We start from the raw sequence: 22051 nt of genomic DNA, 5'->3' as shown, positions 1-22051 counted from the left end.
TTAATATTGAAATCTTGAAATCCATTTGGAAAACTGAAGTCTCTGAAGGTTTATGAAATGACCAAAAAATGGACAGCTTCAGACAACATTGCCTTTAGGGCGTGAGAGTCTAATTAATGTGGTAAGTCTAAGTGCATGGGCTCATTAAACATTTGGCATGCACAGAGGATGACTGTAGGGAAATTAATTTTATTTTCCTCCAAACAAAAATACCAAAGCAGCTCAGTCTTTCTGGAAATCTGGGTGCTCGCTTTCTTGCTTATATGCACAACTTGTTAGAGAACTTAAATGTCTTTGTCTTCTTGTGCCCTTTATGACACAAACCACAATATATTAAAATGCCGTCTGGAGTCTCTAGCTTTTTGACTTTCATGTAATCATTTCTTGTTCTGCAAAAAACTATCATTGTATATTGCATGAATTGTCTAATCAATTAGCTAACCTCAAATAACCCAAAAGCATTTCTTGTGTAACACTGCAGTGCTGTTTGAGCTTTCTTGCTGAAACAGAAAAGGAATAGAGTGATCCTGCAAATGAGAATCAGTGTACTTCATCAGTTTTATTTGTAACTACAGAGTAGCTTCAGTAAACTGGTCCAGAGACACAAGGGTCATGTGGGCTGTAGCACCTAGAATAACTATCTTTTAGTTCAGAGTAGAAAGCTAGTAGTCAGAGGACAAAAGGTATCTTAGGCCGGTGTTTTCCAAGGAGTAAAGCATGTTTTTCTAGAGAAATTAGCATATGAAGCAAGGTAGAAGGTAAAGTTACGAATTTTGGTATTGTACACCCTAGGTAGCACTTCTGGAGCTCTTAATGGGTGGTGAAGAGGTAATAACAACCCATGGGAAAAGGCAGGGAGAAGACAGCAGTTAGAGTGGGAGAGGTCAGTGAGAATTAAAATTGAAGACAGACCAGCATTGAACGAGGGTCTGAGTACTGCTGAGAGGAACAGAGGATTGTGTGGCATCTCATGGTTCATACGGCAAGAACTATCTGATCCACGCTGATGCTGACTGTAGTGCTATTGGGTATTAGTAATACCAATTTGGGTATTGTCGGAATCCCTCTGTCTCTCAAGTAACATACAAATCAAAAAGTACGTTTTCAATATGGAGGTATAGATTGTTTATTAAATCACAATCAGATAAGAAGTTTCTTTTTAATATCTCTCTCTCTTTATCTTTTTTCTATGTATGTGGAGGTAAAGGATAGCTTAGAGTCCAAGCAGTCATGTTACTGACAACATATGTTTTGTCTGGGAGGTTTTCACTGCAGGGCAGAAGGAAGGACTGGAATTAATTAAATTCTGGAGGTCAGCTGCATGCAATCAGGTAGTAAAATCTGTACTGCAGCATACAAAATAGTAACATTGTAAAACTGCTGCCTAGGATGCCTCTATATGTCTAAATGTTAATCTGCATGAGTATGAAGACAGAATTTCTTGTGGTATGCACACTTATTTTTAAAAGCCTTCTAGGTGGTATGGTTTAGCTAAACACCTCGTGGTAGTTCATACCTCTACTCTGTACGTGTAGCCTACCTCAGGAAGCAATACTTACAAACAAGAGTGGCTCTAGAGTGAAAAAATGTACTGAGGGCATGATATCAATGCTACACATTTCACAGTCACTGAGTTTAGGGGCTTGTGTTTTCACTTTGGACTAGTTCTAGTCTGCCTCCATGGACTGCAGCTAATTGGTGGCTGGAATTTGTTGCATTTGTTTCATCTGACAGGAAATTGGTTCATGTTCTTAAGTGGCTTCTCCACAATATGTGTGGAGGACAAGCAAGTGAAGGTAGTGGGAGATTTGCTTCAAAAAGCATACTTCTGATCCCTGTTAAAGTATAAGTGCAAATGTGTCCTTACTATCTTCTTAGAAGTGCCAGTCTACATGGTTCCTTAGTTTTGGCTAGTCACCATGTTGGTTGCCATTTTACTTGGGAAAAATTAAATTTGGTCTTTCCTTTGTTTTCTGGTTTTGGGTTTTTTTTTTGTTTTGTTTTGTTTTGTTTTTCTCAGCATAAGAAGGCTGACTCCTTTCACCCAGAGGTAAGCAAGATTAAAAACAGTTTTAGAGAAGGGACCAGCCATTCAGAACCACTGGCACAGCAGTTGCCCATAGAAAGTGTTTATCGTTGCACAATTTACCTGTATGATTCCTTCCTTTTTGTGTCACTATGCATCACTTAAGGCACAGCTTAATTCAAGGAAGGCCTTACTGTTTAGGTCTCCCATACTCAAGGTTACTTGATATATTAGGAAATAAATAGTACTGTGAAGTGAATCATCTTTATGGAACGTATTCACTCAAAAGTACAAAAGAGATTATTTGCTCTGTCATTTATATGTAAAATATTCCATTTAAGCTTTTCAGAACAATAGCTAGCAGTTAAAAAAGTGTTAAAATCACTTAACAGGGGAATACTATTTAATATTGTATGTTGCCAGTGCAAGAAGCTAATTCAAACTGAAGGTCTGTGTCCAAATGTGCGTAATTTCAAGATAAACACATGAAGTTTCCCTTCATCTTGTTAGGACAGGGAATGTGATTTGTTCTGGTCAGGTCTGTGCAGTCTGTTCAGGAGCAGAATATATTCTGAATAATTAAAAGTATATTTTGGCTGCAGTAACATCTGTGTACTGTGGATGGATTTTTTTTCCTCTGCTCAGCAATTCTGCTGACAGGTATTCATTTTTTATTTTGGAACAAGCAATGGGGAAATGACAGTAAGGTGAGTATTCAGTCATAGGGTAAGGCTGCAAGTCTACTTAGTCCTTAGGGTTTGTCTAAAACATCTTCATTATAATTATATTCATCATGCAGTTGTAGTCAGTAGGTCTGCATACCTAAGGGTGTTTTAGCAGCATTTAAAGTATCATAATTTTTCTTGTCTCTTATACTTCTGAAGCACATGTCTGGCTAGATAAGAAGTGACAGTGCCCTATAAACTCTTATTTTATTCTCAAAATTATTCCAGTACAGTGAATGAAGATCCACATCTTAAATTGTGATACAAAATAGGTCACAGAAGTATTTATCAGGCAGATATCACTGAAATCAATGCCAGTTGCTGATATGAAAAAAATGTGATGACCCAAAAAGATGTTATCACTCTACATGAGCAGATAAAGTTATGTCTAACAAAGAGGTCTTTTCGGCTTTCTAAATTCAATAGCTGATATAAGGTATATATGTCATGCTGTCAAGTGTTTTCATTTTACTAGGCTCTGCTGTTGCTGCTATTTCCCTGGTGAGTGGTGGAGTTTCCGTTCTGCACTGTGAGGAGCGTAGCCCCCGAAGTATCTGCAGGGCATTAATAGATTGAGCATTTGCCATATCTTTGTGGAAATATTTATGCACAATGCTGCAACACATGAAAACATTGAGGACACTTCAGCTAGTTTTTGTATTAGGTGCAGCTATGTAATGTGGAGGGGGGTAGTTACTTGTTCTGGTTTTACATGCCAGAGAACAATATCAGGGAAGAAATGAAAGACTGTTGTTCCTTCAATTAATGCATGAGGTGGGCTTCACCAGTGCTTTTAAAAGGCTATCTAAGAGGGCATCTGGGAGGAAAAATTCTCCCACTAGATCTGCAGATGATCTCTGGTGATACCAATCCCTAATACGGCAGTAACTTCAGTTACCCATGGAAGTTTGCAGCATGCAGAGTGACTACACAGTTATTTGTCCTTTTAAGTATTTTTATTTTCACTGGCATACCTTTAATTGAGATTACTAACTGCATGACAGGGATATAGTGTCCTGCGCTGGATTGAGCACAGGATACAATTGTGTTAGGGTAGCACCGGTTGAATAGGTGCCACAGAAGTTGTGGGTAATGCTATAGTGTTATTTTCACTTTTCAATGCTCTGGAGAACCAGGCTGACAGGTTGTTACTGTCTTCAGCAGTTGCTGTTACTTTCTGGTGCTTCTCCTCCTTCCATAAGAGTTAGTGTATGTTGTTGACAGGGTTATTTTTCTGTGTATAGAAGGACTTCAGCCAGAATGGTATAGTACTAAAACTTTTTGGTACTAAGATGGTGCTGACATGTAAAGCCATTAAGTCTTTGTTGTACTAAGAGAATCTCATACATACATATTTATTTCATGTAAATACCAGGTTTTATGTATTGCTTTCCTTTCCAATGGTTCTTTTTCATATGGTGTTTTAAGAATAGAATAGCTCCAGTGAGTTTCAGTAACACAGACTACTGATGAGTTAGGTGGCAATATCCAAGCTTCACATGAGGCAAGAACCTGCTCAAATGTCAGAACTGTCTGTGAATACAGAATGGCTGGTTAAAGGGCCTAGAATTTAGGCTCTAAAAATACCTTAAGTTCTTCAAGAAGTTTTAATACATACTTAAATTTTTAATTCTCCTAAAAGCACAGTGGCAGCAATTGTCAATGTGTTAGTTTCTGGCCATCCAGTAGCTCTTCTGTTTGTTTTTTTTGTTGTTGTTGATTTTGATATGATCATTCTTCCTCACAAAAGTATCTATTTCAGTAGTATAAACCAGTCATCTTCACATGTAACCCAAAGAACAGACACTTCACAGGTATTGCATGTTAATATTGAAAGCATGAAGGTCCAGTTTTAAGCCCACTGTAACTGTTGGTGGGTAGTCATAAAAATAAGAAAATCCCTCAGCTTTGGTGGGCAGTGGTAGATGAAATATTATTTATAGAGCATCTTGTTAATCAAATATATTAATTTTAAAATAAATAAAGACAATTGTGCATGTGCTGTTCCAGTGGCAGCATTGAGAAAATGTATCATACTACATCTAGTAGAAGAGGAATGGCTGTCCATCCTCTGTTCACTTTTGGATTTAGGCTAGTACAGTTATTTGAACTTGGATAAATTTATTTTCCTCTCCATATTTTCTTTGAATATATACCAGTCAGCACAGAATATAACCTTCCACAAGGTATAGCACAACTGGAGGCAGAAAACATTTTTTTTCCACTTGCAGGCCAGTTCATTCTTGCATTCCAAGTCATGATTTCCTATACTTCAGGTCAGTTCAGCTCTAAATCAAAACCTGTATTGCTCTTATTAATGCCCTGTTGCAGTTGACCTTTTAATAACATAACTTCCTTCTTCCTTTATCAGTAAAACTTTTTACCTGTGTCATTTGTTTAACTTAAATCCATCAACTGGATATTCTGTGTGCTAGTTTATAACACTGTTGAATTACTAAACCAGACAGATTTTTGACTACCAGACTAATTGTTATGATCTAAACATACCAGAGGTACATGTTCAGCCATTTTGCTAAAACTGTATTATGTCTTTATGACTTTTGGGAACAATGAATGTGCACAAGAGCACAATTTCCTTTCTTTCTGTACCCACGCTAAATGTGTTATCTCACTGGTGCATGTTTTGAAAAAAGTCCCTGCGGTGGTATAGAAAGATGAAAAATGGTTCCTGTCTCAAAAAGAATTGCTTGTGTTCGCTGAATGCTGGCACTATCACTACTGTTGGTTTCCTCAGTACAGAAATTACCTTGATGCCTGTGACAGATAATCAAACCATAATGTAAAATGGGCACGCGTACAACTGCCACTTTTTAGGATAGATAGGAAAGTTTTTAACAGCCAAATTGCAGCATGTTTTCTTTACAAGAGAGTTCACAAACAGTGCAGCTACAATGCAGGTGGTTTACGTTTCTCTTCTGTGTGCATGAAGTTTCTCAGATGAAAAGTCAAGCTTAGTTTCGTAGTGTGCTCATAATACAGTACCTGTGTTAGCTCTTGCACCATATTGATTTTCCTGAGAGTGCATTAGGTTACAGTGAAATTAATTATAAACACTCCTGTATATTAACCTGAAATATGGAAAATGTTTTCTGTCATGAATCTGCATTTTAAGATTGTCAGGCTTTGAAGGGCAAGTAATGAAAATGTTAACAATTTGCAGCTGGTTGAGATGGTTCCCAGCTAGGGCTCTGTAGGTAATCAGCATGAGGATTAAATTGTAGTGACAACCCGCATCTTCCATGAAATGTTAGTATAGACAAAAGTTATCCCTGAATGTTTGCAGGGTAGAACCCAAACTGGTGCTGGGTTTTGTTGTCATGTGCATCGTTGTCCCCTGCATCCCTTATCTCTTTCCCTGGTTTTTACTGGAACTGGTAACTTCAGTCTTGCATAAATGTGACTTCTGGCAAGGTTTTAAACGGTCCACATTTCTTTTTCAGAATGTAAGGGATTGTTCAGCATCAAGAAGCTTAATACTTGAGTAAATGTATTTGTATTAATGCAGCCTGAAAGCTGTGTGTTGTGGGTTTTGTACAAAGGGCCTTTGAAAGTTTACCTTCTTGCCTTGTCATATATGTAGGTTTCTAAAAATGAGTAAATACTCCTTCAGTGGACAGTTTAGTTGGAATTACTTTTATGTTCTGCATATATATTCTCAGTACAGCTGATAATTAATTCACTGCTAGCTTTTTTTTTTTTTTTTAACAACTCTCAACCATTGATAAATCTGGTGGAAAACGTTAATTTATGTTAGGGATTTCATCAGAGTACAATTACAGATACCAGTGACTACTGTCAAATTTTGGATTAGTGGGTGTGTGCATTTCAGTCTCTTAGACAGTAACTGTCAGAGGAAGTTTAGAAAATTACTCATTTGCAACAATATCATTTATAGTAGTAAAATACAAATGCTGTGGTTATAGAAAGCAAATTCAACAGTGTGTTTAAGAGCTAGCTTAACAACTACCTGGCAAGTCTGCCATGTCAGCTGCCTGGGAGCCACAGTTGCAGAAGCGCTGTGAATCTGATCAAGTGCGGGAACCACAGCAGCTCCCAAGCTCCCACCACTTCTAATTCTACATTCCTTCCATGCCTACCAGCTATCCAGTTAGGCTGCCAAGGAACAGAGAGCTCCAACTGTATGTTATACATTCTGATTTTAATAAATTAATAAATTATGGGGAAAAAAATCCCATCCTGAATTTTGCCTTATAAATATCTAAGTATAACTATTTATATGTATTAACATATACATATAAAAATACATCTAAGCATGCATACTTGCTGACATGGAAGTCAGTGTTACCTGAGAAGAGTCCATGGGTTTTAATACAGCATGATGGTGGCTGTTTCCCTTTTGGTAGAGGTCTGGCATGACTGAAGTAGTAATATTAAGTTAGAAGCTAGGCCTTCATTGGAAGGTGGATTTCATGGAGGTGAGTTGTTCTTACCCCAAAATCAAAATACAGAGGTTTTCTGGCATTGGTTTCAAATCTTCATTTAGGAAAGTAGCTCAAGCTTTTGAAGTTGTGGTTAATTCTGATTACTTTCATTCAAAATATTCCTGTACTTTCATTTGAGAGGTCTGGTTTGTTTTAGAACTGCACCATCTGTTTCTCAAAGGGCAAATCACTGGTAGGATTGTGAAGGGGCCAGACAGCTTTTGTTCAGGAATGACTTGACATGGAAGTGAGCCCACTCCTCTTCCATAGATGAGATGATAGATAAAATTCTTTCCTTCAAACAAAAGTTGCTTTTCTTTGTCTGTATTCTATTTGTTCCTTTTCTTTTGTTAATATGAGGGCCAAAACCTAGAATTTAGGAAATTTGTAGAAAAAAAAAATTTATCTTGGTTCTTTACCTGTGGTGGTTTATTTCAATGTACTTTATATATAGTGTTGTAAAACACTGAATACTTCAGTGCCCTTAACATGTGTTATGGTAGACACTACCTGGATAGAGTTCATGTTGTGCATGACTGCTTCCCTCAAGACTTGGTCAGCATCCCCCTACCTTTGGAGAATCTTCCCGTCCAAGATAGATAAACTGGATAGAAGGACTTGTATATAAACTTCTGTGTTTAGAAGGTACACAGAGCAGGTTATATGGAGGAGTTGTTGATTTAACTGTAAATAGTGGGGTGCTTCCCGGAAGAGGGGCATTGTTCCTTTTAATTTTTTATTTATTTGTTTTTTTTTAATAAAAATCTAAGTTAAAATAAAGCTGGTGGGTATCCTAACATTGGGAACCTGCAAATAAGCCTGACAGAGAACTTTCTGTATGCAGGATTTGCTGCATCCCTGAAAATGCTATCTGCTGTTATGTCCTCTGCAATCCAGTAGCCAGTTCCTATTGGGATGTACAGCCATCTGTCTCTGTCCCCTTCTCCATAGCAAGGGTCCAGGCACTTAAAGTTACATCAGTTCCCAATGGTGGTTATTACCAGTTCAGTTCTCAAAGTCAAGTACTGCTCTATTAATTTTCAGATCAATGTGATACAAAGAAGATATCAGGGAACAACAACAACAAAAAAAAACAACCACAAACAACGTTATGAAAATGGGGTAAAAAGATAAAAAAGCCTCTTATAGTCTAAACCAAATATATACCTCAGAAGATGAAGGCTTGAGTAGCTATGAAAATATGTTGTATGTATTGGCATCCTTAGAAAAGATTCTGATCATCTCTGTCCGCTATTTTCTTATACAATCAGTGTTTTGCTTTTAAAAAGATAACATTCTGTAGCAGCCCGCCAAGAAACCTAATGTCTCTAGTCTTCCCTTTGAACAACTGTTTTCAAATGTTTCTCACTATCATTACTCTGAAAGTCATCACCTTACTGAGCAGATTCCAGGTGCCCAGAGCTGAACCTGTGCATGCAACTGGTCTTACAGACAAGGCAGGCCAGAAACCTCATGTCTGTTGCAACTAAGGTCTGCTTCCATTGAAATACTATTGCTTTCCCATGCGCATTTCTTTAACTGTTTTAGCATATCTATTAGAACATCTGAAAATGTATGTAAAATCTTGGTTAAATATACTTGGTATTGAAAAACGAAAAAGGGAAACGTGAAGCTGACCTTTTGAAAATACTTATGTACTAGTTGGCCTGGTTTTCAGTAAGTTGCTGAAATGTCTCAATATTTGCTTTACCCTGGTTATGACTTTTTAAAGTATGTACTTTTGCTATTCACTGGTTGAATTTTACTAAAAAATTACTTTAAAATGTCCATTCTTACATTGTTATAATTAATTATTTGGCAAAATTAAAGACTCCTCCTGAAAAAATAAGTTTGTCTCTATTGTTTAAACAAAGTTGATGTATTCCCTGAAAGCATGTGTGCCCTTTAAAACACTGGGATTAAAAAACTTATTTCAGCTAATTGGAAAGAGGATGTCATTACAATTAAACTAATTTTTCCTGAAATCTCATCCAAAAATTGAACTCTTTTAAATTCCCTTTGTTTCCCTGCTGATGAGGGCAACATAGCAGACATTCCTTTGCCTAATTTTGGCTGCTGGGCTCTGTATCTGTAATACAGCAGTTTTATCTTTCAGGGACCTACCTATGTAGAACTTCCACTGTTGTTGGTGTCATGGCAAAGGAAGATGTGTGAAGTAATTATTCTTTTATTTTTCCTTCTTCATAGTGACACATCCTTAGGATATATCTGCCCAAGAAATTACTATTATAGGGCAGTATCTGCTGTCAAAAGTTCTATGGTAGAGAACATCCCTTTGCAGACAAGGATCATGCATTTCTACCACTGGCATGAAAATTTGCCCTAAGAAGGTCTTTATGGTTTTTCACTACATGGACTGATGTGATGATTATGTCTGCATGTGAATTTTTCAAGCAGACATACGCTTGCTTTGCCTGGCCCCCTAAGTTGATCAAAAGTTTTGCAAATAGGGTTAGTGCTGTCTTGAGGTACTAAATCCTGACTTACAGGCATGTATATTCCTGTGGCCTCAAGTCAAATGTAGTGTAAGAGCAGAGACAAACCTGCCAACCTTTTTGTAGATGTACCCTGAAACTGGTCTTTGCTGCAACCTAGATTGGTACAGCAGCAGCTCAGTGGCAGGCACTGTAGTAGTATACTTACCATTGACAGGGCCATAAATGGTCATTTGTGTGATGCTGTTGGCTGGGCAGAGCGCCATCTGACTTGGCAAGGGAAATATAAAAGTCCCAAGACAAGACACTGATTTGCTTTCAGCACATGTTGGGTAAACATAGAAGGGTTGGAGACAGCAAAGTTTCTTCTGTATTCAGCACACCATTTACAATACTAAATTTTCCCCATTGTTTGTTTTTAACATTAGCCTCTCTCTAATAAAAAAATAATATTGGGGGTGACTGATGAAAAATAAGTATTATTTGTAAATCATGTTAGAGGTGTTGGACTGTAGCTCTGCAAATAGTCAGACTAAAGATACAGAATGAGTTGAGAGTAATAGAGGACTTCCTCTTTCCAATCTGAGGTGATCTGAAGTATTTCTGCCACCAGCCAAGAAAGTCACATGATGATGGGAACTAAAATTGTGTTGCTTTAGCCCATTCAGTGAAAGGAGACTTTTATGTAACTTAACAAAAAATGAGGAATAAGGTTCAGTTCATGTCCTATGGAGTGAAAAGTTGAACTGATAGTGATTTAGAGTCTCTATTGTCAACATTAAAAATGAATTATAAAATTTACAAGTGAGCTGCAACACTTCAATATTCTTGTCGCTGATTTAATTAAAAAGGAAAATGCAATCTCCTTTTAAGTACTGAAATACGTATTGTTGGCGAGATGGCTGTTTCTAGAATGAAGCCATCTTTACAACAGAAAAGAAAAAGGCCAACTGTTAGATGTAAATAACTGATTTTTCAGTTTTCTGTCCTAACCAGGCTTGCTCCCCGTTTTCTTATCTATAAACATTCTTCTTTGGCCTGAGATCATAAGCAGAATTATTGTCAGAAAATATTTTCTGGGAAATATGGATGGTTGGAATATCAAAATTAATCTTAGACTGGAAAATATGATGATATTACCATTTCTAATTTTGTTGCTAACAACAAAAGTATATTGTTGTGCCAGAATTGTACATTCACACGTTATGCATGAAGGAGATGGCTTCTAAAATTTCTGCTCAAAATACTTAAATCGGACATAAACAATGACACACATGTATATAATAAAGTACTTCTATATTAAATATACAGCAAAGGTGTATGTACATATGCTGAAAATTTGTGGACATCTGGAGTATTGAGATAAAGTTATGATTTCCAGCTGGAAGATGACAATTTTTAAGCAAGTCAGTCTGATGTGTTTTAAGATAATAGACCACACAGTTAATTTTGGTTTCAGTGTCATTCAAACACTGGTATTGTGGACAAAAAAGAAGGCAGTGCATGGTCTGGTTTTCTTCACTGCTGGACATTTTGCGTTTTTTATTATTTAATTAACTGTTCTGACTGCTCTTGTATATTAGTTTTTTAGTCTTTATTGTTATGCTGGTGAATGTCTGCATTTCTAAAAGAACTCCTTATTTCCATTTGAGCTGATTGTACTGCAACTAGTAACTCCTCAGAATTGTTTTCAGTACCTACTAAGACACATCTCAGCGCCAACAATTAAGAATAAAGCCTGAAAGAACAAGTGTGACTAAAGACGGGGAAGTTGAGTTCCTTAGGTTACAAAGGATTCTTGGAAGTCTTATTTGCTCATCTACAGATACATGGGTAGGTCTGACATAGAATCATAGGATAGTTAGGATTGGAAAGGACCTCAAGATCATCTAGTTCCAACCCCCCTGCCATGGGCAGGGACACCTCACACTAAACCATATCACCCAAGGCTTCATCCAACCTGGTCTTGAACTCTGCCAGGGATGGTACCTTCTCCCCAAGTACCTCATTAAAAGTATGGCAGCAATTAGGTCTGCCCAATTGGCCTGCGTAGACTGCGGCAGAAATCAAGGCTAAAGTTGTCACTAGGTAAATATCTGAGGCTTATTATTGAAACAGGGACATTGAATGAAATGGGCAAGAGATGAAAAGAAACCTTGTTAAGAACTTCAACAAATTTTTACCATTATATTATCTGAAAATAAAATATCTTTAGCATCTTCAAATTGTCTTATAATTTACCCTTTTCTAAGAGCTGAAGGTTCTGTTAACTTCTAGAATGCATATACTTTTTTCCCCCTTTTTGAGTTCAAGACCATGTACCATGTTTTAGCTCTGAGGAAATAAGGCTGTTGAACTTACGCAAGCACTTTTAACTTTCCCTGCCTTCTGATTTTCCTAGATCATGAAGTGGTGGAACTTTTACCTCCTCCTCAACCAGCACTGCATGTCTGATCATCTTTTTGTCTATTTTTCCTTCCTACAGGGACCCTATAAAAATACAACAGCTGCAGAACCAAATTCGTCTGGAGCGAGAAAGTGGCCAGTGGTACCGTCACCAACAGCAACCTGATCATCACCAGCACCCTCCCTCTTCTCCTTCCTTTCCTCCTCCTCCCTCCTTCCAGGAGCTTGCATCCAGCCAGTCTGTTATTTCTCCTGTGCCAATGAGTATTCTTAACTCTCATACTTCCCCAAACATGCAGTCCTCCGGCTCCTTCAACTATGCTCGACCTAAGCAGTTCATTGCTGCTCAGAACATCAGCCCTGCTTCAGGTTATGTGACTCCATCTTCAGGATCATCTACATCCAGCCTTCCTTCTCCTATGTCTCCAACTGCTTCTCAGAAGCAGTTTGGGAGGGTGCCTGTTCCTCCCTTCTCTCAGCAGTTTGCCCCAGAAGGGGAGTATGCCTGGTCTCCTTCTTCCCCATCCCCTCCACCCCCACCTCCACCTGTCTTTAGTCCAACTGCAACATATCCGGTGTGTGATTCCTTTCCACTTCCACCTCCCCCACCCCCTCCTCTTCCTTCCCTTTCTTCACCTTCCCACAGCCTGTCTCCAACTCCCAGATTTCCTAACTCCAGCCAGTCTCCAGCAGCATTTCTCAGCTCCATGCTGCCATCCCAGCCACCACCCATTTCTGTCAATGCATTAGGCCTCCCGAAAGGAGTGACGCCTCCGTAAGTATCTGCTAATGAGCTCCTTGAGTTTGACTGTACTGGAGATTGTACTAAAGATTACTGCACTTGCTTCATTTTAAGTTTCTAGGGTACTTCCATGTTACCTACCACCTTACAGCGATATGTGTGAATAGTCTGCCAATGCCTCTGTGCTAGAGAAGGGATATAAACTGCACAGAAGTGAGCTTCTGAGAGAGTCCTAGAGTAGGAACACAAAAGAGGAGAAGCTAAAACTTTAAATTGGAGTTGATGAAAATATGAAAGCAGTAGCAAAAGGCTCTTCATGCCTAGGGTGGTGGAAGGAGATCCAGGAAAACTCCTCTCATGACCCAGTTCCTTTAAAGTCACATATGCAGTGATATTTGCAGTCTGTGTTCCTATTATGCCTGCAGGTAGAGAAATACCAAGTAAAGACAGCATTATTCAGAAATCTGTATAGCTTTGTGATACTTAAAAGTATAAAGTATTTAAGTCTACATCTGACAACAAAGTGGTTGTAATGATATATGACTTTTGGTTAGTTTTTGTTCTGACAAAGTTTAGGAAAGGGTTTAGGAGGGGATTTAGAAAAGCGCTGCATAAAACCAAGCAGAATCCCTCCCCCTAACAACTCTGCATACTTGTTTTCCCCTTTTGTCTTCTCTAAAGGCCAAAATAGTATTTTGGAGCATGTCAGCTCCCGTCATAGATCAGTTTGTCTTTCCACTGGCACTATACTCTCATTCCATCCTTAGAGAACAAAGAGACATGCTGAAGAACAAAAATGAGAATAGCTGTGTCCAAGGCTTATTTATAACTTTGTCTAGAAGTTTGTCTAAACAGATCTATGGTATCTAGGTGACTTGCGCAGCTACGGGCTGTTGCGGTAGGAACTTCTGTTATTTCAGTCCAAGATATGAAAAGGAAGAGAAGGCAGAAAGCAGACAGATATCAAAGTAATAAATCATACATATGCTTTAAAAAGCATTTCTTTATCTTGATTTCTGTCATATGGCTCATTATGGACTCTGGCCATAAAACAGGCTTAGGAGAAAAATTAATAAATAGTACTGTTATCCCTTGCACTTATAATAGTTGTGATTTTCTGTCTTACCATGTCCTTTGCACTGGCTGAGTTTCTCTATTGGTACTGACTGCTGAAAGCTGCATGATTAAATTACTGACAGCTTGACTGATAAGCACAGTCCTCAGAAGCCTGAATTTATCCCTGATTTTTCAAGAATAGCTGTAGTACAGCTATATAGTTCTGGATAGGAACTGGTTTCTCTTTCAGGTTCCATTCTGTGTGCTCTGAGGGTGAAAGCAGCAGTTTGATCCTCTGCTGTGTCCCTCTTTCCCTGTTATGCTACGTTCATGCACACATGTTCTCGTTTGATGCATTAGCTGTTTTATTCCTCATTCCCTTTGATCTTTGGACAGAGGGAAGACTCTGCAAGGATGCTTTCCCCCTCCCCATGCCCCTCACTTTCCCAAGCCTAGCAGCCAGTCCGGGTGTGCATGTGATGATGTGCCTATCTCCCCCAGAATGAGGCAGCAGTCTCAGGCTCTAAGCTGAGGTTGAGGTGGTTGGCTGTTTGGCCTGCATTCCCTCAGGAAATGTAGTCCAGATGGGAGCTGGATCATGTTAACTGTACTGAATGTATGTGTGTGTAATTTATGTATATATACATATGTGTGTATATATACAATAAGCATTTGTCATCTGAATTATAACATTAAAACATGGTAAAAGATGTACTGTGTGATGCAAAAAAAAAAAAGTAATAATCTATTGTCATGTATCTTTGATGCCAATTTTTCCCTGACCTCTCTCTTTTCATTTTACTGTGTAACTTACTAATGTGTGCCTTGGTGAGTAAATAATTCTGTTTCCCATAATTCTCATACCGCTCCTGAGCAATTCTTCTTACCTCCCTTCCCCCCACAGCTTTTGGTCTCTTCTGCTTTGTGCTATAGCCTCAGATCTTTTTCTTTTTTTCCCACCTTCACTTTTTCCTTGTCTTTTGCTTCATCCTCACAAATCCTATTTTCTTGAACACATTTGTCTTTCTGAGATGTTGTAGGTTTTGAGCCATTCAGAGTATTCCATAACCTCAGCCTATAGTCTGGCCATGTACTCCATGATCTAAGATTCATAAATTGGAAAGGATGTTACTGTTTTCTGACAGAGTGCTGTGCAGGCTCAGTACAAGGGACAAATTGGAGCATTCAAAGTTTTGCTTCAGCTCAGCATCTAAAATGGTAGTCATCCCATGTAGCTTTGTCTCTTCTAGATCAGTCATATGGTGGTGATATGGAGAATATGGTAGTGGGTTGCTGAAAGTGAACTAGGCAGTTAGAAATACCTTTCATGGAAAGGAGGTACATTTTTGCACTATAGAGACTCCAAATACAGTGTTTGAAGTGGTAGGATTTCCTCTTTAGGCAACAGCTTTATGATTTATTATCTTATTTCATTTTTTGAAAGTTTCATGATATTAAAAAATACAGTTTTTAAAAATAATTAGTATTATTTTGTTTATTATATTTCCAGCATCAATGGAAGCAGACTTGGACCTTTCATTGCATTTAGATACTTCAGCACTTTTCTATCAAATGCTTCTAGCAGATAAAATGCTCTTCAAACAGTTTTCCTCTCTGCTTTCAATGTTTTCATGGCTCCCTTGCCTTTTTTGTGTATTTCAGGGCTGGTAACTCACTGTTCATATTTTGATTACATGGTCTTTTTACCATGGCTGTTTCAGTCTCTTCTCTCCAAGGCTGTAGGTACTGTACACTGATAGCCAAGTACCTGAAAGAAAGAAAAAATGAACATGTAGCCTTGTCAGAGTCTCTTGTAATTGCCAAAATCCATTGTTTGGCAGAGTAAGAAATTCTGCAGACTGTTTTTAGAAGTTAAGCGTATTGATATACTGTGGAATCTATTGAAATTTTTTTTCCCTAAATTTTTCATACACTTCGATAATTTTTTTTTTCATTACTAAATCTTAGTGCAGCCACAGATCTGCTCTTCAGAATCAGTACTTGGTAGGCATCGTGCTTATTTTCCTCAGATTGCTTTTGTGGTAGGAGTAGAATAAAGGTAAAGTAATAAGCATTGAAGCTAGAGGTAATTATTTTTGTAGATGTTCAAAGGCAGCATCAGTGATATTTTCAGTAAAATCGAAGGCACAGTGATTGCATACAAACCAACAGAGTCTTAATTTCTCGTCATGGAGTCAGACCTTCCCTCCACCGGCTTTCTCCAGGCATTTCTTTTCCAGTGTATCTATCTTTGTTCTACTTAAAAGATAAATTAATCCAAGGAAGAATTCTGCCTCTTTTTCTGTGGGGTCAGACGAAATGTTTCCAACTATTTCATCCCCTTACTCTGTGAGCAGTAAATACAATGCTAATGTTTCCACTAACAGTTGATATTTTCCTTGGTTTTGGACCCTGAGAATCTGTGGAAGTGACAGTGAAAAACCAGTTTGATCAAATAAACATTCTTTCCAGTTGATAGATTTGGAAACATGACACTGAGGGGATTGTTTGGTTTGGGTGGGTTTTTTGCTGTTTTTTTAATAACATGTAGTCTTACAGCCTTGCCTTTATCATGGGAATAGCTACTTGTGAATTTACTCCATTTGCAACAATTGTATGGTAACTGCTTCAGTTGAATAAAATATATCTCCTCTTTCCAGTAAGCTCTAGGCACTTTGTAGTGACCAGCATTTTCAAGCTGTGACTGTGGTGGAGTTGTGGTGGTAGCTAAGCAAGCTTTGGGAATAACCTTTTTCTCTGTTAATCGGGCAGGTGTGTTAAATTCATCCCTGGCCAGAGCATAGTGATATTAAACAAAAGAGAAAAGCTAGTGGAATTAAGTACCTAATTATGTACTTAAGGCATTAGGAATGCTTGTCAGGTATTTCAGAGGTAAAGCTTGGCTGGAGTAAGATTGTTGGGTGCTGTTCTTAAAAAATCTCAGTTCTTTCTTCACCTAAAGAAGTGAGTGGATGTGTTGGACTCAAGTTAACTTTGAGTTACAAAAGGTTTGCAGGGAGCAGAGTTAATGTGACAGACCTAGAACTGAGGGGGTTTTGCCCACAGTTAAGTCTGTAGGAGCTGGAATCTGCTCTTCTATGTTTATAGAAAAAAACAAATTATATCTGTATGAAAAGAAGTAAGAATACTTACAAATTCTAGGCTAGCACATACATTGGCAAGTTTACAAGAGCATTTGTGAAAGCAAAATTAATCCCATGAGAAGGATCTGGTCAGCATTTAGTGAATATTTAAATAACAAGAATATAAATCCTGCTACTGGAAGCTTGTGGAGTCACCTAACCTGAAGAAATACAATCTCTTTCCAAGTATAAAAACCATGTATTGTCAGCCATACATACATTCTTTTGAAAGCACTCAAGTAAAAAATACAGTATTTTCTTAGACACTTTTCCTGAAAGTAGGGTTTTTCTTAAAGTAAAATAACCTGAGTCACAAACAGAAACAGTCTGACTCTACAGAACTGCTGAAAGAGTATGTCTCTAGATTTACAACTTCCTGGAAAATAGTGGAAAACAGAAAAGAAATCATTGTTTTGAAGAGTGTCTAAAGTATCTCAAAGTGTAATTAAATAAGCATTTTTTATCATCAAGCACAACTGGATTTAATTGCTGTTTCAATGATCTCTAGAACCTTAAATACAAATCTTAAATGAGATTATGTGGGAGTCATAAGAATAGCAACATCAGAATGATCTGTGGTTTTTTCCTCTTTGAATCAGGGGCATGTACTGTGGTTTGTCCATTGAATACTATCTCAAATAGCGCTGAAGCAAATGTTTTAGTAACCCTCATGTTCCTTGAGTCAGTTAGCAATGATGGCGACCACTCTGAGGAAAAGCTGCACGTCCCCATCTTTTTATCTTACAGCTTTCAACCATCTTCCAGTACAAATCTTATCTTTCATTTTAGAGTGAACTATTTCTGTCCTATGCAGACCAGACATTTACTTTTCCCATTTCTGTAAGTTATACCTGTCACAACTGTAATGAATGGAGATAGCCTACAGTATGATTGATGAAAAAAGTGATACATTGGAATAATTACCTTGATTAAGAATTCCAGCATCAAACTGAGGGAAGGGTCAGGATGGCTTTGTGCTTCTAAGGGAGTTCACCTCATCTCTGTATGCTACCTATTCAGTCATGCCTGGTGTTATCCTGGATCTCAAGAAAATGCATCTGAAGACAAGTACTTCTGTAACTGGAAAACTTCCAGCCAGTATTAGGGTTTGTGTTCCTGTCCATTAGACCATCTTTGTTTAAAGTTTCTTGCTTTATTTTGTTGTGGTTTAGTTCTTTATCTAAATGGTATTTGCAGATGCTTAAGAATGTTGTAAGATGGCAAGTGAACTTAACTGAGAGAATTAGTACATACAACCTTTCTGTTGAAAAGGGAGAGAGGCTGCTTAGCAGCACTGGTTTGTAACTTTTTTTGTTTGCAGATGTTTTTCTTCAGAGAGCTTAACCTCCTTGTTTCTATGGCATTCAGATTAGCTTAAAATATCTGTGAATGTAGAAGCCAGGTACAATGCTTGATAGTTGTGGAGACCTTAAACAGAAGCATTTCATCAACTGGAGTAAAGGTTAATATTTTGGATATATTACCTTTTCTCAGTCCAGTGTAGGGTTTTTTTTTCACATGCTGCTTTTTTGGCAGCCACCTGATCTTCTCAAGACTTCAGGACTCTGAGGACTGTGCCAACCTTTTCTGCATTCAGGAGTAGTCCGTGCTTTAGTGATTTCTTCTTTACTGACACTTCAGGTGAAGCTGGTAACAATCAGGGATTCAGATAAGATTACTGGTTACAAAATAAGTATGTTTTAAAAAATCAATATCCAACCATGCGGATGTTTTTTGAAAGGCAAATGACAATTGTGTATCTGTGTTAACTAGTGCAGCATGAAGCAGAAGGATAACTTGCTCAGGTGGGGAAGGAACTGAATGGGAGCATGAAAAATAGTAGTTCTTTAAATAAGTAAAAATGCATTTATAAAGATAAGCTTTAGAAAAATGGATATTTGGTGGTAGGTGTGCAGTTTGTAGGTGAGTTGTTCTCTGTTATCTAGTCACTAAGAAGGCTCAGACTTACTCAGAAACACATTCATATCAGTCTTGAGCCTATCCAATGTGGAAGCACAATTTTTTTCAACTGTAGTTTCATCACCTTGGGTGGTAGAAATAATTGAACTTTTGTTACCTTTGTTTCATTTAGTACAAGTCATCCTTAGTCAGGTCTGTGCCTCAGGCATTGCCTGAATTCAGATGAATGTAGTGTCATATTGCTGAACAGAGCTGACTCCTGTCTCCACAGTGTGTATGACAAGATCAGACTGAAAGGGTTTTAGTATGCAGCTGCAGCTTCAAAGTTTGTGACCTATTGCAGTGCTTGTAGTAACTCTCTTACAGTAAGTGAAAAAATGTATTAAGTGGGCAGGAATTAGCTGTATTTTTGGAAGGCTTTAGTTTTAAAGGAAAAATCAAGTTACTGTTCATTACCTCAGTACCAGAGAATTGATTTGGATTTCTGTGAAACTGAGCCATATTGGCTGCAAATAGGAATTTGTTCTTGGAAGGATAACAACAGCCAGCCTGTTGCCCTTGTTTACACTGTAAAAGGTACATAGGAAAAGCAGGAATTGCATCCAGCATGCACTGTGTGTAATTAAAACATGAGAAATACTGCTGGTTTGGCCTTCTTTCTAAACAAACATAACTAAGGAGAGCCAAACCAAGGTTGCAAAAATCTCTGCTATCAAAAATCTCTGTGTGAATTAAGATGACTGAGTTTTGGCAATTCCATAACACCCTTTTTGACCAAATGAATTTTGACTTATGTGCTTTTATCTATGTCTGTATTCAGGCCTGCTGTGACTTAAGAGCTGCATGTTTCTGAGATGCTTAAAAATCTGTGTGAATTGCAGCCTGATTCTCAAAGACTGATAGGCATTGAAATATGTCTTCTCCAGCTGCTTCCTGCTACCTTTATAATCACAACGTACTCTGAAAATTGCATCAGGCAAAGAATGAACATACAAATACATAAATGAATTGGCAGAACGTTTTGTTTAATACTCTCCCTGAGAAACGAAGAAAAGAAACCTGATGAGTCACTAAGGACTTAGTGCACAAACCTTAATGCATCCAGATAAGGGCATGTAAGATGGTAAAAAATATTTGCAAAAGCAGCTCAAACAAGCTTGCTGCCAGGCTGTCTTGACAGACAAACCATCTCAAGCTGAATGGATCTGTGCTTTAGAGAATAGATTTACCAAGGATCTTCCATTTGTTGTCATTGCCTTATAGCAATTTTGACATTCATCCCAAGAATGTGTGTCTTCAGAGCTTATTTGGTGAGGGGTATTTATGTGTGTGTGTGTGTATATTTATGTACGTATTTTAAAGTGTATACATGTAGAGAAAGAAAGAAACTCTGAAGGGTGTGGAAATAGAGCATCTGCAGGAAGAATTGCATTTTCTTTGTCCACCTCTTAGAATCATAGAATCATAGAATGGTTAGGGTTGGAAAAGACCTTAAGATCATCTAGTTCCAGCCCCCCTGCCATGGGCAGGGACACCTCACACTAAACCATGTCACCCAAGGCTCTGTCCAGCCTGGCCTTGAACACTGCCAGGGATGGAGCATTCACAACTTCCCTGGGCAACCTATTCCAGTGCCTTGCCACCCTCACAGTAAAGAACTTCTTCCTTATATCCAATCTAAACTTCCCCTGTTTCAGTTCAAACCCATTACCCCTTGTCCTATCACTACAGTCCCTAATGAAGAGTCCCTCCCCAGCATCCCTGTAGGCCCCCTTCAGATACTGGGAGGCTGCTATGAGGTCTTCACGCAGCCTTCTCTTCTCCAGGCTGAACAGCCCCAGCTTTCTCAGCCTGCCTTCATATGGGAGGTGCTCCAGTCCCCTGATCATCCTCGTGGCCCTCCTCTGGACTTGTTCCAACAGTTCCATATCCTTTTTATGTTGAAGACACCAGAACTGAACACAGTACTTCAAGTGAGGTCTCACTCTTCTTTTTCTTTTTTCTTTTTTTGTCCCAGTTTGAAATAGTCAAGAGGAGTTTTCCTCTCTTGAAAGAGAGGGGGTTGCTAAAGGCATTTCAAGAAATTTCGATGGATACTCACTTCTGTCATTATGTTTTTAAACAACCTTGCTTACATTGTAAACTTAAGTGAAAGGAAGGGAATCTGTTTTTCAGGCAAATTGCCTTGACCAGGTCTTGGATGACACTTCACATCCACTGTGCAAAGCTCAGGATGTTCTGGCACATGACCAGAAATCTGGAAGGTTGTCAGGGAGACTGCCTCTCCTGTTAAAAGCTACCAGGGATCCCCAGACCATTGCTGGGATATTTGCATGCCTTCTTCTTAAATAAAATTCCTTAGCTTCCCTACGTGACTTGTTCCAGTGTTTACTTGTCACTGTTGGAGGGTGGAGAAAGGAGAGTTCTACCTGTTTTTTGTCTAAGCTAGGCCTGTTGTTCTTCAAGTTCTTGTGTACTTATTATCCTCAATGCAATGGGGAATCATTGAGTGCTACCTATTTTTTTCCTGGTTTACAACTGAGTCACCCTTTCTATCTCCATTCTCCTTATTTCCTGATTAAATAAATAGATTTTTTTTTTGTGCATATATGACATAGCTTGTCACAAAAGCTGTTCTTTTAAAACCGTCTGACAGGGGGTTTTGTTCTAAAACTTTCCAATTTGCTGTATCTTTCTTGAAGTGCAGTGGTAAAACTGGATCCAGGGTCCAACAGCAAGGAGTAAAGGAAAGCAGTGAAGTTTCATGGTTCGTGCTAATGTGTCTGAGAATTAAGTTTTTTTTCCTTTTGAAATCATAGAATAGTTAGGGTTGGAAAAGACCTTAAGATCATCTAGTTCCAGCCCCCCTGCCATGGGCAGGGACACCTCACACTAAACCATGTCACCCAAGGCTCTGTCCAGCCTGGCCTTGAACACTGCCAGGGATGGAGCATTCACAACTTCCCTGGGCAACCTATTCCAGTGCCTTGCCACCCTCACAGTAAAGAACTTCTTCCTTATATCCAATCTAAACTTCCCCTGTTTCAGTTCAAACCCGTTACCCCTTGTCCTATCACTACAGTCCCTAATGAAGAGTCCCTCCCCAGCATCCCT

At 38.4% G+C, this 22051-nt stretch overlaps 1 protein-coding gene across 8 annotated transcripts in view; it reads left to right on the top strand.

The window, feature by feature from the left end:
- Window positions 1-22051, top strand: part of PALLD (palladin, cytoskeletal associated protein) — a 191154-nt gene that overhangs the window by 139668 nt on the left and 29435 nt on the right. For all 8 annotated transcript variants that reach the window (XM_031045797.2, XM_005145509.4, XM_031045800.2 and 5 more), the window contains one exon: window positions 12156-12851. In XM_031045797.2, coding sequence (XP_030901657.1) covers window positions 12156-12851 — 696 coding nt within the window. The remainder of the gene's footprint in view (window positions 1-12155; window positions 12852-22051) is intronic.

The sequence above is a fragment of the Melopsittacus undulatus genome, chromosome 7 (genome assembly GCF_012275295.1).
Source record: "Melopsittacus undulatus isolate bMelUnd1 chromosome 7, bMelUnd1.mat.Z, whole genome shotgun sequence".
In the NCBI taxonomy this organism is placed as follows: Eukaryota; Metazoa; Chordata; class Aves; order Psittaciformes; family Psittaculidae; genus Melopsittacus; species Melopsittacus undulatus.
The sequence above is the reverse complement of the archived record's forward strand: the minus strand, read 5'-3'. Positions and strand labels throughout refer to the sequence as shown.